Source organism: Zosterops lateralis, assembly GCF_965231275.1.
Source record: "Zosterops lateralis genome assembly, chromosome: 5".
NCBI lineage: Eukaryota > Metazoa > Chordata > Aves > Passeriformes > Zosteropidae > Zosterops > Zosterops lateralis.
The window spans coordinates 6,845,781-6,873,279 of record NC_139766.1 but is presented as its reverse complement, the minus strand read 5'-3'; the positions used below and the strand labels follow the sequence as shown (position 1 = coordinate 6,873,279).

Below are 27,499 nucleotides of genomic sequence, written 5' to 3'. Positions count from 1 at the left end.
CTTCCATGAAGATACTTCATGCTGTGAAATGGACTGAACCCAGGATGGTCCTAAGCCTGTGCCAGTGTTTCACAGACATTCCTTTATTGAGATAATTTCAAAGATGGCAGGTGCAGGGAAGGGCAACAAGCATGAATCAGTCCTTTTGCACACGTGAAATAATCCAGTAGGAGCTATCATCCCCAAATTTTATTTAGGTTAGAGATACTGAAGATGAAGGGATGTCCACCCTTCTTCCTTGATACAAGAAAAATATGTGTTCTCATGTATCTGGGATAGCATAAATTCTAGGAGAAAAGATGGGTCCTCCTGACTGGAAATGATCCCACAGGTGGGTCCTCCCTGCTGGAAAATGACCATTCAGGCCAACCCTTCAGACAGTCCATTGTCCATTTATAGACAGTTTATATATTTATTATTTTATATTTATGGACAGTTCCTTGTCCATTTATAGGACAAGGAACCTTTGAGTGATAAATGAGTTTTTCATGAGACATACACACTGGTCTATATTAGTACAAAGAATAAAGATAAGAACCTCAATCAGTGTTTGATTTACACTCTTAACTTTCTGCAGAGAACGTATCTAAGAAATAGTCATTCCTATACAAAAAAACTTATTCTGAAAGTGTTGTTATTTTTCCCCGCAATACCATATTCACTAATGTTATTTGATTACTTAATGGATTATTTGATTATTCAAGTTCTTTTGACTTCCTTATAGTTCTTTTATGTAGTGCCTGTGGGTTTTGTACAGGTGCCTACATTTGTACAATGATTTAGGATGGAAATTAAAAGTTTGCTTAATAAAAGAGGGGTGAAGCTCTGGAATAATCACCCAGAATAAATGAGCAATAATAACTTCATTTAGGTTGAAAATTGAGCAGTTTATGATAAGAGGTAGCCAATATAGTTGGGTACAGTAATCTAGGGAACTGATCTCAGGCACCTGAGAGGCCCTTTCAGTTTCATGCTCTTCTAAGTATATAAAATAAATTTTAATCTAGATGCTGGGAAAGAAAAAGGAATTTAAAAGGTGTCTTTGTCCATGTTATCTCATTCTCCAGAACATGCTGTAGTTATTTATAAATGTGTAACTACCAGCTGCCCTTTCTCACAGTTTTTTTTCTCTCTCAATAATACTCTGATAAGCAGCAAACAAGGAACAACCACAGGACTACAGGCTTTTGTATGTAACTATTTATCTTTAAAAGCAGTGCAGCATAAAAAAAAACATGAAAAGCAAATTAATAGGACTTCTTATGAACTTTTGGATTTCCTTTTCACTTGCTTTGTATTTTCACATTGGAGAAAGAGAAGAGAAATGCATAATTGAAGACATTCCCAGCGACACCTTGGTAGTTGGTAGGTACCTGTCAATGCTTTATGATGATCTAATCCATGCAATAACAAAGATACCTGGAAATACAACAGAGGTTTCTGTGATTGATGAATATGGTAAAAAGCCAGAAAATGGCACTCTGAAAATAACTCCCCGCAGCAGGGATTAGGTTTAAAGTCCTCAAACATGGTGTGTATCCATCACACAAAGAAATGCAGGTTTTGAGAGTGCTTTACTGACTAAACAGAGAAAAAGAATGTTTTTTAATTCTACAACTGTGGAACTGCTGCTTCCATGTGTGCTTCTCCATGTCCTGACTGATGTACTCATTCACATCAGAATTTCTGTAACACGGTTTTCCCCGTATGAATGGCAGAGTTACTTTTTTGATAAATGCTGGCCGGAAAAGAATCAACTCACGCTGTACTAAAGTTTCATTTCACCTCTGATATCAGAAGCACATTAAATTAATCTACAAGACTGTAAATGTAAGATTTCAAGGGGATAGTAAAAAATAATACAAATTGATCTTTTTTTAATAATAATATGGGAAGTGTGAAAGACAACCCATAAAATGTAATTTGAGTACAGCACATTATGCTTTTGGAGGTCTCAGTGTGCCTTCTAGAGGCTAATCTTCCCAGAACATTAGTGGTAATCAGAAAGTTTTTCTTGTTAATTAACCCTTTTTTGTAGTACTTTAGAACATTTTCTAGTGTAGTAAAAATTTATTGCATTTCACTCTGTAATGAAGCGCCCCTGAGCAATATTAATCATAAACACATGAAATACATATATATTTGCATTTTTCCTGAAAAAGCAATGAAGATATTTAACATTAGGCTATGTTTTATTTAACAGACTTATCTATGTTTTTATTCAGGGAATTACAAAGTACAACGCTGGGATATACATAAACATGACTTTCTTGAATCTGCTCCTGGTTTGGGAATGTTTGTGACTGTCACAAGTCCTTCTGCTGAGGTAAAAATGATTTATGAATGTTTCTTTAGAATGTATGACGTGACTTCTGGTACTGGCAGGCAGCACTATCTAAAAATAAAAGACATTTCTGGGAAAGAAGTACATCTACAGTCTACCAGCTAGTTCACCATTTTGATGCTGAAAGATAAAAGTAAAAAGAAATTACTATATTTGATAATTATGTGTTTGGACAATTTTTGCATTACTACCAGATTTGGGAAACAGTGTCAATCAGAAGGATAAGGGACAATGGAGAAAACAAGTTAAATTAAAAATAAAACCCCAAAATTCACTAATGAAGTAAAATGGTACAGAACGCACTTGAGCAGCAGAAAGGAGTGCTGATGATAAACAAAACCCAAAGTCAAGGGCCCCATGAGGCTGCTCTTAGCTGTCATGCAGAGCAGCTGCCTGAGCTGCCATGAGGTCCCGAACTTTTCCAGCAGTGGACAATTCATTTCCCTGCCTGGACAAGGTCTCGGTTTTCAAACTTTGAAAGCTTTAGAGAGCATTGGCTTTTGTATATTGCAAATTTCTGTAATGTTTTAATGCTCATAGTGAGATAAAACTGTTTAGCTTTCTGTAAATCTGTTTTGCAATTTGGATAAATTTAATTATGTCAGCAGCTTAATTGATTCTTTTTTGCATCCAATTCACTGTTTTTTGAATTTTTTTCATTGGTAGTTATAAATTACAAACCCAACGGATATATCTAAATTGCAGGTACTGTTGTCAAAACTGTATGGGCCACAAGGGACCTTTTCTTTTACATCCTACCTCTCTGGGGAGCATATCATCTGTTTCCAGTCTAACTCCACAAGATTTGCAGTGACTGCAGGAAGTAAACTGGTAGGTGTATTTCCTAAATATTCTTTCTTGTGACAGTATAAATCATTTACCAACGGCAGAGATTTCAAACCGGATTAGAAGTTGGTCTAACTTTTAGCAGATAGTTCAATGTTTTTAGGGATTAAAGAAAGCAAACAGAGAATTATGCAGATGAAGAGATAAAAAGGCTGTTTCCATATTAAAAAAGTTAGTATTCAAGAGGCAAGACTAAGGGTAGAGAGATTCAGTGTTTATATTGTGCTTTGAATGTGAAAGATTCTGATCAATAAGAACAACTAATTTGGATCAAAAAGACAAATAAGATTGACTAACACAGGCACTTGTCATAAAGATATTCCATGTACTCACTAACTCGGATTGGATTCCTAATGAAAATGTAACATTTTAGTTTTTGAAATGATATTCAGATGAAGAATATGTCAGCATACTTGTTATCTACTACCAACAAGCTTGGTTTTAATGCAGATTTGGGGAAAAAAACCCCAGAACAAACCCATCAGAAGTGATTTCATGGCTCTACTGACTGCAGAAAAGAAAATATTTATAAATACTGTATTGAAATTTTATCTATTTGCTGCTTCTCAAAACCAGGAGAGAATTACTCCCTAGAGTGGTTTGGGGATTTTTTTCCTCCTCAGCTGACAGCAAAAGAGTTAAATAACCAGATAAATATAAACATCTAAATGTGTTAAGGTGGGCTAAATCTCATCCTAGCTGTGCACTTTGGAAACACGTAGATAACACAGAAATAACAGTACTGAAGTAGGATTATTATACTGGAAAAACAAGGTGTTCTTACAGGCTGTTTGATAGAAATTAATGGAAATTTAATCATATACTTTGCAAAAGCAATTAGGTCTAATCATTAAAAAAAAAATTGTGGAGTTTATCAACTAGAGAGAGTAAGGGGGATAAAGCCTTGGTTGGTCACAGTTAACTGTGCACCATAAATGTGATTCTGAGGATGTGCAGGTGACTTTTATCTGGTATAGATGGAGGTGTATTAACATTATATTTACATGATACATGCACCATGTAGAGTTCTGACCATCCCATACAAAAGAAGCCAAGAGATGCAGAGAAGGAGAACATTAATATCACAAATATTAAATAATGTTGTGTGCTTGAGAACATAGAAATAAAAAAAGGAAAATACTGTCTTTTTTAATTTTATCTGGAGGAATAAAGATCACAAAAGGAAAAACATTCTTCAGTGAAGAGAAATCTATCTGTTCTTTGTAAGAACCAGATGGTTATCTGAACTCTTTCAAACAAAAATAAAGAAATTAATGGACCACAAGGTTGTGAGATGGATTTCTACCTATACAGTTAGGTAACTTCAAGACAGCTGAAAGAAGATACACTCTTCATTTGTGGCTGATCTCTGAGCAGACGTAACTTCCATTATGGTAATATCAGTTTCTAGGGTTTTGAAGATTACTTGTTAGCTAAAACCTTTTTATTTTCTCTTAGGTACTAATTGGCTTCTAGGAGAAGTTTCTCCTACTAGGTTTAGTAGAATTTTTCATTCATGCCAAAATAAATTGCAGAACATTGCAAGTTCCATTCTTCACCTTTCTTTCTATGGTTCTATTTCTCGGCTGGCTTGAGGCATTGTTGCTATAGATCACATAACAGCCTAGAGGATATTAGGAGATATTCCAACTTGGATAAATAATGTGAATAAAACAGTCATGTGAGGGAACTTAAAAGTGTATTTGTAAAAAGCCTCCAACAGTACTATTAAAAATAGTAATTTCTGCAATATTAGGATGTGAAACATTATGAACAGTCCTTTCTTTTTTTAATCTTTAACTATTTTGGGCAAAAGCAACATTTTAATGGTGATTGAATCAATATTAGTATAAAATAATGCCCTAACAACATTAGTGAAGATTGTAAATTTGTATAATTCAAATTTTCCACCTGCTTCTAATTTTAGGAGGGATTTTTAAAAGCAATTAAAACTATTTTCTTGCAATGATCTTAAGGGGAAATTATCAATTGTTTCATTTTTATTCTAAGGAATTTTGAAAAAGCAGAAGATACAGTAATGAGAACACCTTTGTCTGTTTGCAGCGTATGCATCTGGACATCAGAGTTGGGGAACATTTCTTGGATGAATCTGCTATTCAAGCCAAAGACAAAGTGGATGAAGTTAATGAAAGACTAGAGCATTTAATTGAGCAAATTAATCACGTAACCAGAGAACAAGAGTATGAAAGAGTATGTATGTCTCCTAATGGAAATGTTAAAATATTGTCCATGGGCTTATTGATTTATAAAGTATTATGAGGTTTATTATCCAATTGCAGTGGTATTTTTAACTAACTCATAAAAAATCTATAGATATTTAACCAAAATAAGTCTCCATTACCTTGCAAAATATTTTTAAGCAGTTGCATAAAACTAATTAATCACTGTGGACTCAGGCTTGTAGCAACAGGTGTTATTTCATAGCAGCAGGGGTTATTTTAAAGCAGGATTTTCCAAGCAGAGTTTTCTTGGTCAGACCCAGCCACAGCAGCTGAGCAGGTGGCCTTGTGGGTGATGCTGCCAGCTGTAGCTTCCATGCTGCCCTTTATGCACAAACTTTATTGAATGGAGAAGGAAATGACTGAGTGTATATTGATATACATAAAGCCCTTCCTCAAACAAGTCTACACCCAGTCGCTGTTCTATATGCATGCAGATAGACTGTGTTTGGAAATATATCAACCAATTACCCAAAACCAGAAATTTCACAGCAAAAGGGCTCTTGGCAGCAATATGGAAATGCCTGTAAACCTAAACAGGTTAAAATCTGTACTAATGGAACATGTTTAGCACAATGCATCTCCTGTGAACAGGGGAAGCTCTGTTTGCCTTCCTGCTTCAGGATGCAGCGTGCTTTCTTGAGTTTTGATTTGTGAAGATATCCACCACACAGATAAGTACAAATCTTCGTTTTATTCACATGGAAAAACGTTTCTGTTCACCACTATGCAGAAGAGGAAAGCATTTTTAGTTACCACAAAACATACAGATGCCAAAAGGTAATACTTACGCTTTTCCTTTATTCTCTAGGAGCGCGAGGAAAAATTTCGGAAAACAAGTGAAGAAACCAACAGCAATATTTTGTGGTGGGCTATAGCACAAACACTAATTCTCATCTCCATTGGAATCTGGCAAATCAAATCTCTCAGAGATTTCTTTATATCTAAGAAGCTTGTTTAAGTTCTACAAAGTCAATGCAAAGATTCAAAACTGTACACCATGTAACTCGGAAGATCCAAAGAAACCCTGCACCTATGAGAAAATTGCTTGTAGGGAACTTTCAACCTTCTCTCATCTTCTACTCTGATTTGAACTCTGGTTTCCCCAACTAGGTCACAACCTCTGTCATCCCCTTACGTTTTACTCCTTGAATCCCATCTTTTATCATTTTCCTCCCCTCTATGGATGTAAAGCTAAATATAGAAGGATTCGGTGACTAAGGCAGCATTTAAGTTCACTACTTAATGAAGAACACTTAATTTAGGTTAAATCTAAAATAGAAATCTAAAATAGTTTCCTGAGATTTTAAATTAAACTGTTTGCTGAGTAATCTTATTTGGCACTACCATGAACATTTCAGCACTTCAGAGTGACTAGGATTCAGAGAGTAAACAGAGAAATAATTACATCCCCTGCAGTGTTTAATTGGTGGAGAGTGTATTGAACTCTGTCTATATATGTGCAACACCTAAATATAATTGGGAATGCTTTCTTGTAAAATATTCAGAGCTTGAACTGATCGGTGATGGCAGCAATTACCATGGAAGAGAAAGACCCAGACAAGCAATTTGGAATTACACTTAACTTTTTACTTCCAGAAAAGCCCTAAACATTAGGCTATAGAATTGATGATGATCAGATGCCTCCCACAGTTTTTTATGAAAATTATAGTCCTTATGAAGTATGCCAAAGTAACCCAAATTATAGGTATCTTAGTAAAATATACCAATTTTATTTTAATTAATCTCTGCACTAAATGTTTCTGTGTTGAGAATTTTTATAATCTTAATTATTTACCAACTTTAATATGACTGCCTACAGAAATTACCGAGTTTTGACTTAATTTTCCATTTCATTTATTGCAGCTTGGCTACATATATCTTTATACCCTAATTTTGCTAGTTTATGTACAAACAGCAGCGTAACTAAAGTATCATACAATGACAAGTCAAAGGCTGTGGTTAAAAATCCAGATAATTACCTTGACAAAGCAGCAGCAGTAGTGGCAGAAAGGAGTTGGAGGTGATTACACATCAAGTTGAAGTTTCTAGAGCACTGTGATAGCAGAATATTGTGGCTTATTTTCCTATCCATCTTTTCAGACCCTTTGCTAGTTTAAAAGGTAGTGAAAGGTGAAATATCTGTAAACCAATTATTGTTCTAAAGGCACTGCTTTCTTTTTTTTTTTCTGTCTTCTCACCTGTTGTTTTCCTTAGCAAGGAAATAACATTTCCCTTTAAGTCTCCTCACATTTCCAGGATGGGAATTAAAATACAGCCGGTGGTATGTGAGAATCAATAAAATTGATACAAAGTAGAGACAAAAAGCAATGTTCCAGTGTCCAAATCAATCCAAATAAAATCTCATAAACCTACTCACTGCATTGTGTCCTATATTTAAAAATTCGGATACTTCAGAGGTGCCACTTGGAATGACCGGTAAGTAAGACTTATTAAATTGACTTTTATAGAGCACTCACTCACAACATGTCTTGTAATTACAAATTTGGTGGTGGGTAAGAAGCAAATACGTGTTAAAACCATATGGTATATGAAAAGTAATAAAGTGTTGCGACAAGATTTCAGACTTTAGCTGATATTTAGTGTAAGGCTCCTAACCACATCCCAATGACAAACATAACTCATTTCACTCACAATACACTCCAGCTGGTCATCCAGGAACAAGCAACAATTCAGAATTTATAAAAAAGCTGATCATATTCCACCATAATAATCAGGTCTGTACTCAAAGTGTATAGACTCAGCACTGAGACTTGGGAGTCTTGAATATAACTTGTGATTGTTTAATTCTTTACTACTACTACTGGTACTACTATTATTAATAATTGTAATCATCATATCACCATCATCATCACCATCATCTTTGCTTTTATGAAATGTTTTCACTCTCCTTCAAGATTTTTAATTAGCTACATAAAGCAGAAGCTGACCCACAGCTCCTTTGGGAAGCACTTTGGGGACAGCAGCCTTTGTGAAGTTAAACGCCTCCTCTGCATTTTGTGGCTCCGTCACACCCAGAGCAACAGCCTGCACTACACCTAGTTCTGTAAGGGACTTTCTCCCTAAAAGTTTCATTAATTCATTGCTAGCAAGCAATGGGGGTCTTTTTTTCCTCTCTTTTTTTTATTTTAATTTTTTTTTTTTGTTTTATCTACGAAATGAACACTAAATCTCCTCGTTTTGTTTTTTTTCCACAACAGAAGATGCCATAGCAAACCTGTGATAGCCAATTAACAAACTTCCTGGATTCTTGCATTTAAAAGAGTGAAATCCATAGGTTTTTTTTGTTGTTGTTTTTTGTTGTTTTTTGTGTGTGTGTGTGTGTGTGTGTGTGTGTGTGTGTGTGTTTTTGTTTGTTTGTTTGTTTTTCCCCCCATCAGCTGACCCTGGCGGAGCGAGCAGGGCGGGGCTCCTGCCGAAGCCCCGGAGCCCTGTGGGCACAGTTCAGTTCCCCACGTTTGGGGAGGCAGAGGGGCTCTCTCAAATCCCCGTCTGTGTCGGTACCGCTCCACTTTTGTAGTGAGAGGCCAGAAAAACCCAAATTTTGCTCTGTGTGTGTGTGTGTGAGGACCGAGCCCTGCACCCCGAGGCCCCGCGGCGGGAGGGGCGCGGGGGGTCCCTCAGGGCCGCCTCAGCGGGCGGGACGCGGCGGGGACGGACCCGCGGGGCTCGCCCTGAGGAACAGCGGCTCTGCCCCAGCCCCGGGCCTCCTGCCCCGCTGCCCCATGTCCGTGCCCGCCTTCTGCAACTCCTGCCTGTCCGAGCCCCGCAAACCCACGCCGCGGTTCTGCCTCACCAGCTGCGGCCACGTTTTCTGTGAGGTTTGCCTGCAGAAAGGTAATTAAAGGCCGCTGGGGCGCGCCCGGCGGGGCGGGCTGTGCTGGGCGTGCACTCACACTCACACTCACCCCAAACATCGACATTTCTGACCCGCTGTGGGAAAAGAAAAAGAAAGCCCCAAGCACTCTTTAGAATGTTACCGATAAGCCTTTCCAATGCTTGCTGGCGATTGGGTTTGAACAGTGAAACCCGTCTGTGTCCGCCTCCAGGTGGCTTTGAGAGCAGGCAATGGAGACTTTACTGTGATGCTTGTGATGCGTCATTTTGTAAAAGAAGCCCCACAAATAGATGGCCTTCTGTTCTGGATAATTTGGTAAAAAATAATGGGTTTTCCTTTGTGAAAGAGCAATTTAAAAACAGTAGGAATTTTTCAGGATAGGTTTTGGAAGTTAGTCTTAATAAGTTTTAAGGCTCAGTATTGTTCCTGAAAACACTCAGCAGCATGAGGGGAGGTTGGAGGGGATGTTTTGAAGCTCTTGTGTTATGTACAATTCCAAAGTCGTAGTCTGGGACTCCTCTGATGTTCTTGGACAAAGATACGTGGGAAAGACAGAGGAAGAATGGAGTCGTTTTTCAAGAAAATTGCAGCAGACAAATATCAATGTTTTCTCCTTTCACATCATGCTAAATGCCCTGGTTTTTGTAAGGGCGCACAGAAGAAATGGTCGATCTCTATTTCAGAACTAAAGAATTTTGACCAGGCGTTTTCACAGGGTTGCTATTGAGGTTAGAGGATCATAAAATTCACCTTCTACAGCTTGCAGGCTCCTAGAACATGAACGTCTTTCCGTTCTGCTCTGTTTGGCAGAAAAACATGTGAAGTTATGTGCCTTTTTGCTGTGAATTCGGTAGTAATGACAATACAAGGTTTAAAATGTGTTTAAAGGTGTTTATAAACATGGATCCTTAGAATCTTCAGAAAGGCACTAACTAGTACAACTATCAATTATAAATACTAAAATAATGTGCATTTGCTGTAAATATTTTCTAATATGTTTGCAGATAATCAAAGAGTTTAGAAGTCATACAATTTTAAAAAGTGATTTTGTTGTTTTCTTACTGGAGGAATTCAAAAGGTAAAATCATTAATTCGTTGACCTTTGGGTTTCATACATTTTCTTGGGAGAGCCCAACTGTGCCCCAGTCTAAAAAGCAATATATCAGATTGACTGTAAGTCATTAGTGTACTTAAGCATACATTTAATTAAACCAGGCAAGTAGTCCTATTTAAATCAAGGGAACTGAAAGTCACCTGCATTCTGTGACACTAATGATATTCATAAAATCATTTACATGAATGCTTATTTACAGGAGTAAGACCTGATGACATTCACACACGTTTTCCCTGCACAGCTCTGTGTAATGGTTATGGAATCAAATTCTTTATTCATGTTTATTCATACTTGTATAACCTACAGATTTCTTCCCCAAGCTTCAGAGGTTTAGGCATCACATTCTGTTTGCAATGCATTCAATATATATTCAGTTTTATCTATATTTTAAATGTGTATTTACCTTACAGGCAAAAAAGATGAATGTTTGGTCTGTAGAAGTGCTTGTCGTACCCTGGTCCTTTCAAAAGAGGTAAACAAGCTTTAGTTTTGTTGCATTGCAATAATGTGTGGTTTGCTCAACAGCTGAACTATTTGCATTAAAAAATACTTCCTTTTTTGTTTTTGCCAGCTGTGACATGAATATTTACTGATACTAGGTTGTTAAACTTAGATACTTAGGCTCTGGACAGCTCAGCTTTTTGTTGTATATATTCCTTCAAATCAAAGCCTATGGACACTTTTTTAGGTTTTCAAGTACTGCTAAACTGTAAATTGTTCAAAACTTTCCAAGAAATATGGCTGGTTACTGTATAATATCAGTGACTGCTTTCAAAATGTGGAAAAATGTTAATTGATTTTGGCATTTGTATATCACAGAAAATGAACTGTAATGAATCATTTTATGTAATGGACTGAGTTGAAAACCTGCATGATGGCTCAGCAGTGTTTTCAAGTTGATTAGGTTTTTTTCCCTGTTTTCTCTTAAGCTTAAATGTTTTCCTTTTGGCTGTGTGATTAAGAAATGGCTTGAAATATTGTGGGGAATTCTTGTTATTCACTGGAGAATTAAGAGCTTTTAATTCCCTTTCTTGATTAATCATTAGGAATATTTAATTTTGCCTTTTCTCCAAGGAGAAATCTTCTCTTTAGCTAATTTAATAAATAGATTGTGAAAACATTAATATTTTAGGTAGGTAGACTGATGCCTACCTAAGAGATAATGCCTTATAAGGATAAAAGAGAAACACTGAAAACATTTAATAAAATTCAATACAGCTAAACATGAGGGCCTCCTAAGAATCTTGCACAAGAAGACAATGCTGCTAAAAATTGCAAGAGAACAACAAAATGCATTTATAATACAAAGAAACAATGCACACAGTAATCAAATATGAAAAAAAAATCAAAAAGCCCTTATAAAAATTCTAAAGCATATTTTAATATGCTTTCAATATCAACCTATTGTTGTTGCAAAGTTTGATATTCATTTCAATAAAAGAATAATTTAAGTTGTCAGGGACGTCTGGAGATCATCTTGTCCAACACCATGCTCAAACCAATGTTAATTTTTAAGTTACATCAGTCATAAATTGCACCATTGCAGCAGCACTTGATAATTTACTTCAAAAACACAGAAAGAATTGAGAAATGCAATGATTGGGATACTAACAAAAATATTAGATGTTTCATTGGAACCTGCCACTGCTCTGGAGGGCTGGAAGGAAGCAAATTACCATATTCTTTAAAAAAGACATTAATGATGATTGCTTATCCTTGATTAAGAACAGATAAAATGATTGGAATGATAATTAAAGATGCATATAAAAAAGTCATGGCTCTATAATTCAGGTACCTGAGTGGAAATATACCTGGTAAGCTTTATGAGCTTGATGCTATGGAAGAATTCCCAATGAGGATGTCCTATAAATGTGTAAGAACTGCTGATTAAATTGTATGTTGGGGTAATCAACATGTACACATTAAATATTCTCATCTTTACAGTAATGCATTCTTGTCACCTTTATGTCTTCCTTCTGTGTCTCAGGATCCCCACTTGCTTTTCCCCAGAGGATGTTAAAGTGTTATGATAAATCAGAATCTGGCTGTTCACTATTTCAGAATATCACAGGAACATCTGCTACTCCTCCATGCAGCAGATAAAATACAAACAGTGTTATACAAATCTTTATTTGAAAGAGTTTTTGCATCAGCATGAAGCTGGTTGGGTTTTATGTTTTTCAAATCTGATAGGTACCTAAACCAAGATCATTGCTTTGATAGAACCCTAAAGAGATTGCCAGAGCTTGGCTCCTATGAGTGCATTTAAAGAGGTTAAAGGTATTTTTATGTGTATCTTATTTTTTCAAGAATATTATTGTCCTTTTTTTTTTTTTTTTTTTTTTTTTTTTTTTTTTTTTTTTTTTTTCTGAAACACCATAGGCAGGTTAACTGTGCTGTCTGTCTGCATTTCTCCATCTGTCAGCTGGAAATTTTTGAATGCTTTGGCTAATGTCAACCAAATGCAAAATTGCAGAGGAAGTCTCAAATACAATTATTTATCTCCTGTGAGTTCTGTAAAAATTACCAGCTGGGGAAAGCAAGGAAAAACAGTTTTCCTAAAGCATGGACAGCTCTGCAGTGAGCAAACAGTGCAGGCCATCATCAGTTGCTGCACAGGACATCCCAGCAGCTTTTGTCCCAGTATGGGAAACAGAAGGTACAAATCTACTGCAAACCCAAGTTGTTGATTTAGCTCCTTGCACAATCAGTTTTCATACATAAGAGACTCAATTTTCTTCTTTATTATAAAGATTTAATTTAAGCACACAGTGAAAATAGGTTTGGCTGTTGTTTAATCTTGGATATTTGACTTTATGCTAGTGTTAAGATATTTTTGGTGTAGATAGAAGTACTGTCTTTCTAGATGTTTGTGCATTTCAAAGTGGAGCAAAGCCTAACTCTTCTTGATTTCAATGCACTATTTTTAATTTAAGTGACTGCAATTATCCTTCTGCTTTCTTAGTATCCTAGGAAACTTAAACTTCATTCACAGGTGGCCTGGTTCTTTTTTCTTTTAATAATTCATCTTTTAAAATCTTTCTATTTTTTTAAAGCTTTTTGAGATTTCTAATATTTCTCGGAATAATTCAGATTTTTCCTACAGCAATTTCAGTTCTTTTTTACTGGATTTTGAAAGGTGGTTCCTTACATGAAGGCTGCCTTCTTTCTGGGACAGCCTTCTTCTATCATCTAAGGAGAAGCATTATTTTTGGTCTTTTTATTGAAATTTGGGGTAGTTGAAAGCCTGCCTTCTCTTCTACAATCATAGCAAATCAAAGAGAGCCATCCAGTTTACAAGTAGATTTTTTTCCTAGATTCATTCTTTTTGAAAGCTGTTTAACTATTTCAACTTAGTACTATAACTAATATAACTATTTTGGAGTTGTATTTTCTTTGGTTTTTTTTCTTATGAACAGATTAGAAATGTGTGTATTCTGGATTAAAGTAACACTTAAGTTATCTACACTGCTTTGTAGATTTGGATAGATATCCTAATGTTATTATTCTGAACTTCACTTTATATTTTGAAGCATTTTTTTCCTCACCCTAAGTAACAAGTACATTTTGTTATAATGATGGCTTAGGTATGGAGCACTTACTCAACATTTTTTAAAAGCATGGGTGGCCATTTGTGAGGCCACATCAAGATCTCTGATGAAAAAAACACACAAAAGTCATAAAACACATTAAAATTTAAATAATTACTTTAGGGTTCTTTCCTTATTCTAGGATAATATGATAATAGTTTGCTCCCCAGTGGGCAGGGAGAGACAAAGGGATCCCAGGCAGCCTTGGAACTGTTCTGAAAAAGGACTTTGAAACAGAACTGATTGTAGGATGTGTCCATGTGGCAGGGAATGGTGAGAACCAAAAAGCCTGGAAAGGGGCTGCCAGAAACCTGGCTGTTGGTGTGAAGGCAATGCCTCTTCCAGGGGCCACAGCATCCTCCTTGAATGTCCTCTGGACACTGGTACTGTCTTAATCACAAGAAGAATCTATGTGGGTAATGTATTTAAACAAAACTCCAGTGCTTTCCAGATGGTTGATAAGACCATTAAAGAAAACTAGGCCTATTTTCAAAATCTGCACTACTATTCTCTGATCTGTCAATTTTTTTTTCTATTTACATACATCAGTCAATTTAAAGAACACTTTACAAAGAACTTTCTTTGATATGACTTGCTATTAAAAATGCTAACCTTGGTATATTTTCATTTCCTTCATAGGTAAGTCCTGATATTCAATCACTGTTCATGCGAGTAGATGTGTTATGCAAGAAATATTCAAAAGAAATATCACAGGTGAATCTGCCTTAAAAATTTTTAACTCTAAAATAATCAGCAACTCCTACTGATTTTTATGTGAATGGGAGAAGTGTAGGAGTGAGTGCTTGGAGATGAATGTATGTCCATTACCATTTTTACTGCCTTAATTCCTCAGTTTCTAAATTCTTAAGGAGACATAAATTATTCATTATGGTCACTGCTTATGTTTTCAAACTTTCTCCAAGGACCACTAGTCTGGTTATTTTAATGGTGTAAAATCACTTTCAATACTATGCAACGAAAAATTAGATCTGCCAGAAGCTTAAACGTGCCCAGATAGGGTGCCTTAATTATAGCAATAAAAAGTTACATAGTGAAAACCTGAGCTGGCTGCAGTTCTGAGGTGACTCTGCTCTTGCTCTCTCTCTTTTTTTTTTTTTTTTTTTTTTTTTTTTTTTTTTTTTTTTTTTTTTTTTCCAGATAAATGCAGTAAATTATTCCAAGGTCATTTTCCTCTTGCTTTCTGTGAATTCCAAATAGGATTCCTTTCTTCAGGCTTAGATTCCAGTCAAGAACTTCAGTAGCTATCTGGGTTAAATGAGTGCATACAAACCCCCATTTCCTCCTCATTTTTTTGCCTCCCTTCAGTTTGGCTTTGGGGCTTTGTGTCCTTGTCCTTCTTCCTGTGCATTTCAGCAGCAGTTTCAACCACCCCAGTCGTGCCTTGTCCCTGGGCCCAGCTGCTGCAACCTTCATTGTCTGTTCTCATCTCCTTGGGCTGGGACTTGCTGATCTTTGGATGAGCTCCCTGACCCAGGAATATCACCTGTTTTCTGCAGCAATGCTCATAGATTCACATTGGTCTACCCCAGGCTTCACAGGCTTTTCCAAAGCTGAGCTTGGGCCCTTTCATGAGTTGTGCTCCTCCTCAGATGCAGAAGTGACACAAGGTGAATATGAAACCTTCCTCTATTCTTCCATACACACTTTTTAACAGCAGGATCAGCAGTTACTCTGTAAACTGAACAAGTGCAGGGAACCACTCCTCCACTCACGTGGGAATACAAACTCCCACAATGTGCCAAAAGAAGGAAAAAAGAGGGCTCAATCTCGAGCCTGAGGTAGGTTTTCTGTAGCCTGAGATAACCTGTTGGGAACATACTGAAGTGTAGTCAAGGCAATGAGGTATGTTCAGAACTTGTCCCAGCATCACAACACATAAGGGCATCTTATCTAATCTCTTAACTAATCTAGTACCTTGTCACATTGCTGGGTGCTTAGTGACAGCAGAGCTGGATGTAGTGATAGATCTTCAGAAGAGCCTCCCAGCTTTCAACAGCTTTTGGCACAGGGATTTCTCAGGGCAGGGTTGGTCCTCTGTATTCAGAAGCTTGTGATGGGTATTTTTCCCACATTGTTGTCAGGTTGTTTCTTGAATTTTAGCATCTGTCTTGTGTTGTGAAAGGGAGGTCCACATGTTGTTCACTGCATGATGATTATAAGATTTTAACTTGTTAGTTTCATTTCTTATTCGTGAATCTGATTCTGGAGGGAAAAGTATCAGTTCTCATGCACTACATCTGTGCTAATCATTCCTTTGAGACTGCTGATGCATCCCTTTGTCAACTGTTTTTTCAGCCATGAAGATTCATATTCTATGTGGTCATTTTTTTACTGAAGTTCTTGCATACCTCTGATTAATCTGAACTGTTTTCAGACCTGCTCTATCCTTTCTGAGATGTTAGGCAGATTCAGGATATAGGAACATGCATTTTTTTAAAGGGGAATGATGATGTCCCCCATTCCATTTTAAACCACTGGTAAGATCTGATTTACTTTTTGACTGATACTGAGCTCTAAGCTGACAAACTTCGGTTTCTCCTAGACCCAAGAACTCATTTCTGAGTGAGTGGAGGCATCTCAGAGCCATTGCTTTCTATTCTTCCTTTCTATTTCCATTCTGGGTATTTTTTCCATCAGTTGTTACAAAGACACACTTGATCCTTTGATGAATGTTCAGTGGGAACCTCCCAGGTTCTTCCAGGGGGAATAAAAAATAACTGTTTAAGTTGGATACTCTTATGAGTTTATATTCCTGGGGTGTTTCTTCTTGGTTGTCTCCATTCCCACAGATTTTCTGGTAGTTTTCTTACATGTGAGAAGAAAGATTTATTAGAAGTTACTGCCTGTGGTAATTTGTTCCTCAAGGTCTTGTCTTACCTACCTTGTCATTTTTACTTTTAACTTGTCATGGTTTATGATCCTCATTTGGACATAAGAAGTGCTTACACATCCCCAGACTGTGTGTCTAACAATTATTTTTTAATTAACAGGGTATTTTTACAAGGCACATTATAATTGCCAGTAAGACAGATTACTTTTTATGTTGCCATTAATTTTATGTGTTTGCTTAGCACTGATGAATAAGAAATACTGCAGCTAAACTGGCTTTCTAACATCTTTACCTTTTTATTGAACATAGTGTTAAAATATAACTTCAGTGATATAAATCTACCAGCTCTACTGTAGGTCATATTGGATTAAATTACAAGACTTTGTCTGTCAGTGATAATAACTTCCAATAGTTTGGGATTTTTTTTTAAAGAGAATTTATAGAAGATATGTAACTGCCTGTTAAAAGACACAAAATTTTGCATGCTGTGAATAGTTGTTTTCCATCACTTCTTTGCTGAGGTGCATAAATGTAATTATGTGAAGCTTGATATAACTGTATCTATTTTTAGGTTTCAGAATTTCAAGAAAAACATCGTAAGCGTTTTTTTACACACCACAAACAGAAGGTAACTCTAATTGTGATTTTTCTAGGGTTTTGTTTATGTTTGCCTTGTTACTTTAGTTTATTTTTAGAAACTGTAGTAATCCTTTATTGGGATACTTAGAATAATTTATCAGGATTGACTCATTACTGTCATTATAAATACCAGTTTTTAATTGTTTAAAGTCTGTGAGGACTCTATTAATTCTGGTGACTATTTTTAATAAAATATTCTAGTCGTGAGGTAGTTAAGATTAAATGGAGAATTGAAAGACAGGGAAGGAAGAAACCAGTTCACTGTATGGAGAAAGTGGAGATAAGCCCAGAGGAACAGAAGACTAGGGCTGACAAAATAAATGAGAATCTTGAGCAATGGGAAACAAGACTAAGGGCTAATACCCTGAATTTGGGATAGCTCAGTGTGAAGGATAGAATTAATTATTCTGTGGAGAACAGGTACTACATTTGTAGACTGTGCTTCCTCCTTTGTAAGTTGGAAGGCAGTTTTCTTTTTCATTCTTCAGCAACTTCTAAGTATTTGATTAAATAGTTGGGTGTTCCTTTAATTTCTAAAGACATGGGATGTTGCTTAAAGCTACCTGGCCATATTGGTGACTTGACCCATGAGTGGGTGCCCCATGTATGAAATGACAGAGAAAAGCTCATTTAGCTGCCCAGTTGGCCATTTCATGTGTGAGGAGAGTTTCTGGTGTGATTGTCATGGATAGAAAGCTTGGGAAATTGGGTACTCTGTGGCCCATTCTTCCCTCTTCTCCATGAATGCATTCTGGGATCACTCATAGTATACTGTGATGTGTGTAGTTTTTTAGTCCTGTCCTTCTGCTTTCAAAGCCTGGCCAGGGAGGAATCCTGGTTTCATCCCCCTTCTAATCAATTGTACCAACTCCTGAATACTGTAGACAAAATAAATATCTTACTAGAATTCAGCATAGATAGAGATGTTATCTCAAAGGCATCTGTGGAGAGTTTTAATACTTTATAATGGTAATTTTTAAAGTTGTTGACTGTTGAGACATTCACTCAGCAGTGTTTGTAAAGTGCTCAGGGATGGTGCTAAGGAAGGTGTTCCCGTGACAGTACTGAAATAGCTGAAGATGGAGCTGGTTTCTGCTTCAATGGCACACTCTTTTGCGTGGGTTTATTGTTGGTTTTGCCCATTCTGTATGTTGTTAGTATGCTAAAACTGCTTGCATTGCATCAGGGTCAGGAGAGACTGGTTGTATTAAATGCCATTCTGGTTTCTCGTGCTTGGCTGTCTTGTTTCAGGTCCCCTTCCGTAGTTCTAGTTTGTTATCCTTGTCACTGTCACCCAACAAGGTCTCATGGTCTTCATTAAACTGCTTTGTTGCTGGTTTTGTGAGTTGTGCAGATATTGGGGTGCAGGTGATGATGGGCACTTGCTGTCCATATTCCTGGCAGGTGTCGATGCCCTCCTTGGATCCAAAAATGTTGAAAATCAAATAGTTACCTTCTTTTAAGGTACTTGGGTCTTAAAATTACCCAATCCTACAACAGGGTAAAGTACATTCTCCCTGACTGATTCCTTTTGTAATCAAACTTTGCTCTCATTAGGAGGAAGAAAACAGAATACCAAAAATCACATCTTACATAAACTACATTTTGTCTTTAATCTGTTTTGCAGAGTTTTGCATCTGCAAAAAGAGCATAGTATCTCCCACAAACAATATGATTTTATAAATGAAGTCATTTTATTAAAAGACTCAATGAGCAAATTCATAATTTGCCTTCAAATCAAAATATGAGCAGTGTGAAGGATGAAGGTCACATGGTGGAAATTAAGGATAAAATACACATGCAATATTGAAACTATTGAGGAATTTTTTACATCCTTCATAAAATGTAATATATGTTCACAGAATGAAAGACTGTAAAAAATACACATACTAGGGAGCTGACCTAGTGTTCTTGACCTTAATATTCTTCAATTTTGCCAGCTCATAACATTCTTTAATGGAGATATTTCTGGTTGTGTCTCTAATGTAGTAGGAACTACTTTTCACTTAAGCTTATTACAAATAGATACTGCAGTGAACTGAATACATTTTGAATCAAAAATGAGAAATATGGGAACATAGTATTTTTTATGTTTATTGGTAGTTTTTTTCAGATAACTCCATATTAATCATAACAAAGCTTTTTATATCAGATATGGAAAATAGAAAGCAAAAGAAAAGAAAACAGTTTTAAGCACTTTTCCTGGTATTCATCTATCCAATATTATCCACACTTAAGAAAAGGTAATCAAACTAAGTCTTTAACTGCCAAAAAGAAACATATCTCTTCCAGACTGACTGTTTAATAGGTCCATAACACAGCCATAACAGCTCCCATAAATCTGGAATAGCAATGATGTCTTAGGATTAAAACCAATGGAAAGCAGCCTTTCAACACTTTAGGATACTAGTTAGATGAAAATGAAGCTGTATATCACACAAATAGACTTTGCTTAAATCTGATTATCTCACAGATAGCAAAGCTGGAAGAGTCTCTCAAGAAAGTAACACAACAAATGCAACAGCTACAATGGTAAGAGATCTAATGGAGCAAAAGTAAATGTTATCAGACAACAGTAAGTTTAATTGATAAAACAATAAAAATTTCATGTTTTGTTTGCCTTCCTCAAATGTTTTTACAGAAATAAATGTTATAGTGAGTTCTGACATCAGATCCATTTTATTCACAATAATCAGTCCTGTCAGGAAGAAATCTTGTATTTTAAAATACAACTCAGTAGTTGACTCTAAAAATTAACTCTTAATAAAGTCTATCACATAAATCCTCAGTTTTAAAATTTTATTTGCAGTTACATAACCATGTTTGTGTATTTTGCAATGGACTTTATCGCATCAGCCTGGAAAGTACTGTGATATTTCCTGGTATCTTACCCCATTTGCAAAGTTACCCGAGTTTTGTAACATGGTTCTCATGGTTTCTATTTCTAGTGAAAATTAAATTCTTGTCTCATCTTGGATTAGTCTTTTTTCTCAAATGTTTCAAATTGGTGGCCAGGAGGTCTCTCATTGTTATCCCCCTGCTCAATGACTGATACACCTTCATCTTTTCATCTTACTTACTTCCAACATAAAGTCAAAAATATTGTTTAAATCTCCTTAATAAGCCAGTTCATGAAATCAGCATTTTAACTGCGCAGATTTGATCTTTAATTGATCTTTCTTCCTTTTCTCTGTTTTTGGTTTTTGTTTTAGTGCAGACTTTCCCTTGACACTTAAATCCCCATAATACTGTATTTTGCTCTCTTGGGCTGCTTGGTGTAATGTAACAGAAAGAAAAAACAGTATAAACAGAATTCTGTCTCTGGTGGATTATTGCAGTTTATATATTTTTATTTACTGCCTGCATTTTCTTGTCTCCATCTCAAATAAATAACATCTTGGTTATATCAAATACAGAGTTCTAACTGAATTTTAGATTTTTGGTTTCTTTGAGTTCAACCAACAGAGTAGTGTCCTAGGGCCTTTCCTTGCTTGCCTAGTAAACATGTTCCTCCTATTTCTGGTTCTTGTCAAAGGTACCAGTTTTACAAAGTTAATGTTGAATAGCATGAAAAAGCCAACATTTCATTTGACAACTAGATTTCTTAAAGTTGAGTAAATGTGTAATTTCATGAAATGAAATTAGTTTTGTGCTTAGCTGTAATTAATCATTGTATTTTAACATCTTTTGTTCTCTAAAGTGTACTTTGGCATAATGTTGTGCTACATTTGATATTGTGGGGTATGTAATGGGCACTGCAGATATTATGATATAAAGAGTAAGTTTATAGCTTTACCAAATAAATTCTTTGTTTCATGGCAGATCATGTTATGTTAAAACCTACTACTGATGGATAAAATGCTTTGATTTTATACTTTATTGACCAGTTAGACATGTGAACTAATCGAACCAGCTTTTAATTTGTATCTGTTGTTTCTTCTTCCCCCTTTAGCATGAAACCTCCTGAGAAAACTACGCCACTGCCATTTTCCAGTACAAGCAGAAATTCATTCTCCAGTAAGAAGTGCTGGTTTAAAATATTAACTAAGGAATACCTGTCACTGGACTTAGCTGTGTTCTAATGTTAAATTTCTTAATGACTTCAGTTTCTTCAAGAAAACAGAATGTTTATTCTTCATATTCTCTTCATTCCAGTCGTCCTTCCACTTCTGAAACGTGGGTACAAATTTGTTAGTTTTCAATGAAAATCTTGACTAATATTTTATACAGAAAGTAACCTTCTTGTATTGAGTTTATTTTTATATTTTCTGATTTTGTATTTGGTTTTTGCAAACTGTTCAAATGTGAAAGAACTGGGGACAGTCTTATCTATGCAAGTGTACATTACAGCTGTATGGATGGTGGTTACTGGAAAGAAATCTAAGACATGATGCACCTTATTCCAAAGAACTTTTGGAGGAATGTATAGATGGATAGAGAGATTAGTGGGACACTCTCCATTTGCCGTAGAGAAAAACTAAATTTATTGTACAGGCACCTGTATGGACACTGTAGTTGTCTCAGGTTGGATGGTATGAGCCAGTCTGGTAAGGCTAATTTAATTTTAAGTAAAATGAATACACAGCTTGCTCAAGCTAAAATATTTCTAAATCTTTGACTGTGACTTTTTTTTCTACAAAAAAACCCCAGAGATTCAGAGTGCCCGTGTTGCAGATACAAATGACAAATACATAAATATGCACATTTATTCAGACAAATAGAAGAATAATGATGCTAATCATAAAATAACTTTCTCTGTAAATGTCTAAACCAAAGCTTAGAATCAATGAATAGATTTTTCTTACTGCTAGTGAGTTTTGGAATAAGCCCTAAATACTTATGTGTCTTATGCATTATGTATTTTGCTTTTCCATTGCTAGTCAAATTTAACATTAGGATCTAACATAATTTTAGTCTTTATAATGAAAATGTTATTTTTATTACAATGTCATTCTTACTTTGACCTTTCTTGCAAGGATTGAGGCAATGGAGGTTGATCCTGTACCTTCACCAATGAGGAAAGTAAGTGTATTTTTAATTTTTTTAAATGAATAGTTAGACACATATATCCTTTTGATTTCTCCTATTCTGTTAATGCTGCAAAACAGGATTTTCCCCCCATCCCATTCAAAACCATTATGATGTGCATGATTATTTCAAATATGCTTGGTGCAGGGTAGAAGTCAGATGCTCCCCAAAAGTAACCAACAGCAAACAAATCATAACCTGTATTTCTGGAATTATATTCTCCACATGCCATATACAGGCTTTTAAACTTGTGATGCCAAAGTAAATGTCAAATTCTTAAAATCCCAATATTAAAAAAAATGTCAGTGGTCAGAAAGCACCATTTAGACTCTGATACCTGAAGAGGGAATTGCAGGTTTTGAGTGATATTGCTAACATGAGAATGAAGACAGGAGCTTTTAGGAGGGTAACACCCAAAAACAGCTGCTGGCTTGCAAATGGAATCTTAGCACAGAAAACAGTGAGAGTGTCTCATAACACTTCTTATCTGAATGTGATAGTTTATAATAAAGCAAAAATACACGTATTTCCCACCTGCCCATAGAGCTTTAAAAATAGTAACTTAATTTTTAGGTTTTGCCTTTTAGTGCTATGAACAAAATTAACAGCAGAGAGTTCTGGAAATCTGGAAAATATGACACTATTGCTTAAAATGTCTTAATAATTAATATGCTTTTTACACTGTGGCTAATGACTTGCTGTTCATTTAGCTGGAGACACCAACTGGTCCAACAAGATTGTCAGTAATAACTCCACCCCAGGATGGACGGATGGGTGAGTGAAAGTAAACGTTGTAACTGAATAACATTTCTGTTATATTAGGAGGATGAATAAATTAAAATCCATACATTATCAATTTACTGAAAAAATTTGAATTGTGTTGAGGTGTGAGGAATTTACCACGTGAACTTGAATCCAGCTGCTGGGAAATGGTTAAAATGAAGTATGAAGTGCTTTCTTAGTACTTACCTCTTCTGTTCAGTACGTGATTACTTGTAACCAAACCGATTTTTGCCAAATCAGCAGTTGCAAAGAAAATACTGTGACTGTAGGTGTGATTGAACAGAACAGGAATACTTGCAATATACATTGTTGACCCTCTGTTAAGCTTCATAACTTTATCTGTTTGTGGTTAACAGATAGTAACATTGTCCACAATGTCATATTAAATATCATACAAAGAAAAGGGGAGGAAACTAAATGGAAGTAAAAAAAATAATTTAATACCAGAAGCGAGATAGTTGAGATGAAGAATTTCTTCAAAAAGATGATTTTTTTTTTTCACCTTATCACTGTTATAGGGTATAAGACATTTTACCTGCTACTACTTTCTTTCATTCCTTTGTACCCTGAGCTTGGGTAACACTCAGATGTAAATAAAACATGAGTAACTGCCTACTGGAATTGGTGCAGTCTCTTGAGAACTGTTTATTTGGGAGGAGTTTCCCAGAATTCCTAATGCTTTGCAGGCCTACTATTTGTGTGTCTCCCCTATTTTTGGTTTTCCATTCAGCATGTTTCTGCAGCAGTCTGTGCTCAGGCAGACTTTCACCTGGCTTCAGCAGTTCACAGATTTCATCTGCAGCCACATAAAGAACTTTTAGCACTCTTGTGTTTTTACATGGTGTAAGTGTCCCAAAACAAAGACAAATGCAATTTCAATTAAATTTCAATGAAAGAGGAAAAATTGCTTTTTCTGGGTTATGTCTGATTTATATGCCCAGACCTAAATATATGGTTGTCTATAAATTTAGGTATAACAAGATAAAGAGAGCTGAGGTTAACTGGTTTTTTACTTGTGTCTAAATATAAATAGATATTTATTAGACAGTAAAATTTTATGTAGAACAGTTATGTGTTCAGCAGATTTCAGAACCTTCACATAAAGTTTTGCAGTGGACAATGCTGAGGGAATCAAAATTTATGTGCAAAAGTAAGGGTAAGTGGAAACTGATTTAATGGTGCACTGAGGAGAGTTTCCTTCTCAGGGGTGGATGGGGGAAAAAAAGATCAGCTGAAGAACTGGAGCACTTTAGCACAGCTGTCTTGATAGTCTAAAAATAGTCTAATAAATGAAAGAAGGTGAAAGAAACCAACACGTGTTTAACTGGAACAAGATTTGCAGGGATGGTACAAAATCATGTTTTTGTAACAGCTGAGCTTTCTCATTGACTATTGTAATTGTCCACCATTTTTAGTTCTTGAATGAATCAATCATGATTTTTTCCCAAATGATACAATAACAGTATACTAATATTTGGTTCCTAAGTTATCTCTTAAGTAAAATGGGTAATTTACTTTGGTCCTGTTTTCAAAAATCTGATTCCAACAGGCAGTGTGTCCTACAGAAGTCCTCAGACAGCTGTAATAATGCCAAGGAGGAATTTTGGAGCAGACTCTACAAGGTAATCCAATACTTTTTCAAGAGGTTACGATCTCCTTTAAGAGATTGAAATTTCCCCTCTGGCCTGTATTAATCTGTATGTTGAAAAGTTATATTCTAGATCTGAAGAAGTGTTATTGTGCAGCCTGGCTATCAGCTACATGAATGTTTGGTTTTAAAGGAAAGTTTTATTTTGAAATCACGTTTTTCAAAAATGTGCAGATGTAATCTGTGCTTCTGTAGCTGTTGCCATCTACAGTCATGGTACTCCTATAAAAAGGGTTAGTAATTTTATAGTGAGGAAGTTTAACAATGTCTCTGCTGTATCATTCTTATAAAAATCAGAGATGAAAGCACAATATCTGCACAAGGGCTGTTCTCTGAATGACCTGAACTTTTCATGCAGCCTGCAACAGGTGTTTCTGGTTTTTTCATTTTAACATTGAAAATGTCTTAAACTGTGAGAATTATTAACATCAATAAATAACTTTAAATCATTCTGTAAAAATTCTTGTTCTTTATAATCACTAAGCCAAATATATCTTCCTAAAAGAAATTTAAAATATATGTAACAAAGTATTTCTTATTTTCCACCTCTGATCCTGTAATTTTTTTTGAAATATGTAAAATAATCTTAAGTAAGTAAAAATATATAATTTATAACATTTTCCTTTAAAATGTTAGACAACAAATTGAAGTAATTTGGAAGTCTTTTGTATTGTTGTGGAAGTAGCCTCAAATCCCATGCATGAATTGATTTCATTTACAGATCCACCCCTGTTGGATTGCCACGGAGTGCGTGTCCATCATCATCTGGATCCCAAAGCAGCCAAAGGAGCTCCTGGGCTAATTCAGCTTTCAGAACTCCTCAGCTGTATTCATTTACATCACCTTCCCCACGGCTGCCTCTGTCAAGGCAACCAATCACCATCCCTGGACTTCTGCAAAGACAACAAGGTAAGTATATCTATAAAATAACCTTTACCGCTTCCTGAAAAATTTTCAGCATAGCAGCTTAAATTAATTAACCAAAATAAAAATTATATTTCAGAGTTGGAAGTAGGCTCTCAGCAAAATATGAAGATGTTGGTGTTTATGATTGTGTTTTGCCTTGGTCTTATGTGTGAGATGATACCTGCTGTGAAATTGTGTCCTTGCTTCACCTCAGAATTAGATTTTAACAGTGATTTAAATCTGATAATGTCCAAATTTTCTGTCTCAACTGCACATTTCTTAAAGATCTGCCTATCAAGACATCCATGTAAATGTCCACAAATCACAGTAAAAAGGGAGCTAGTCCAGGGTGTTATTTGTTGAGTACAACATAAAACTAGCAAAAGCAGCTGCATAAACATGAGCTCAGGGCGGGGTGGATGTGGATAAGAATCTTGCACTGGAGCAGATTAATTAATAAAATCAGAGTCACAGAATCTTGGAACAGCCCTGGTCAGAAGGTGCCTTGAATGGTCCAGCCCTTTTTGGGAAAGAGAACTTAGATGAGGCCATGTAGCACCCTGACCAATCACATCTTGCAAACTTAATTCTCCTTATTGCCCAATTTGCATCATAAGTGAAAAAGATAATTTATTGTCTAAAGCACTTTTAGTCCACTGTAATAAATGTGACCTTCCCGCACATCCCAAATAGATTGGAGTTCATGAAACCAAAATAAAAGTATTTTAAGAAATGAAGGCTTACAGCTTGTAAAATCTTACATCACAATTTTTTTAATTGTGAAATTTCTGGACAGTGATACAATATGTGAAATAATGCATGAACCTGATAGGATCTCTAAATAATGTAGGAGAAATTAATATATTAAAAAAGTAGCTGTATTGAACTTTAGTAATAGATATCATTTGGCATATATGATGGTGATTAATTTCAGTTCATATATAGATTAAAGCTTTGGAGATTCACTTGTGTAGCTAAAACTGTAATGTGGCAAAAATGCTGTTATGGAAATACAGAGGAGCACATTTATATCCATGAAAATGGCAATAGATAAGTTTTCATCAAGTGTATAGGTTGTATTTTTAATTTTTGATAATTTTGCTTTTCCTTACATAAATTCTCCAAATAATTTACACAAATAAAGCTTTACTTTATTTTATCAGTTTTTCGTTTTAATTTCTGCCTGTATTTTTTATTCTAGGATCAACTAATTTAGGAGGACATTCAGCAGAGAGATGAGCAAACATCTGTGAATTGTTTTGGTTAAGAAGCATCTGGAGATGCACTGGATATCAAAATATCTGTACCTTCCATAATATGTCAAATTGGCATAAACCAGCAAATTGTTCAGCATGAATACTGTATTTAAAACATCACTGATCTTTCTGATTAACATCCACTGAAGTTTTAGGTGGGAGCACAAAATTTTCTTGTTTTTCAAAATTCCGTTTTCAAATATATAGCATAAATAAAAATCCTTTATTACCTTAGTGTTAAGGCAAAACATGATTATTTGTTGAATGAGTATTTTTTGCTGTGAGTGCATTGAGCTGCAGGATTGTGCCTGTACAGTATTACAGATAGACTGAAGTCCCAAAAAAAAGGAAATTTATTTATAGATTCTTGATTACAGAATTCCATAGTTTGGTTC

The 27,499-nt window shown here is 35.6% G+C and overlaps 2 protein-coding genes across 2 annotated transcripts; both read left to right on the top strand.

Moving 5' to 3' along the window:
* Window positions 1-1,205: 1,205 nt before the first annotated feature.
* On the top strand, window positions 1,206-6,391 carry LOC310909980 (transmembrane emp24 domain-containing protein 11-like; the record flags this gene model as incomplete). Its single annotated transcript, XM_083862367.1, has 5 exons — window positions 1,206-1,365; window positions 2,226-2,326; window positions 3,050-3,175; window positions 5,255-5,401; window positions 6,242-6,391. Exons 1-5 carry the CDS (start codon window positions 1,236-1,238, stop codon window positions 6,389-6,391), a joined length of 654 nt encoding a protein of 217 aa, XP_083718493.1. The 5' UTR covers window positions 1,206-1,235.
* A 1,299-nt stretch (window positions 6,392-7,690) lies between these two features.
* On the top strand, window positions 7,691-27,087 carry RNF212 (ring finger protein 212; the record flags this gene model as incomplete). The annotated part of the gene is made up of 13 exons (XM_083862357.1): window positions 7,691-7,714; window positions 8,832-9,288; window positions 10,814-10,875; window positions 14,633-14,707; window positions 17,416-17,472; window positions 19,957-20,015; window positions 21,436-21,500; window positions 21,590-21,659; window positions 22,460-22,505; window positions 23,222-23,289; window positions 24,848-24,916; window positions 25,664-25,851; window positions 27,050-27,087. The coding sequence occupies 13 exons, from the start codon at window positions 7,691-7,693 to the stop codon at window positions 27,085-27,087; spliced, it is 1,278 nt and encodes a 425-aa protein (XP_083718483.1).
* Window positions 27,088-27,499: the final 412 nt, after the last annotated feature.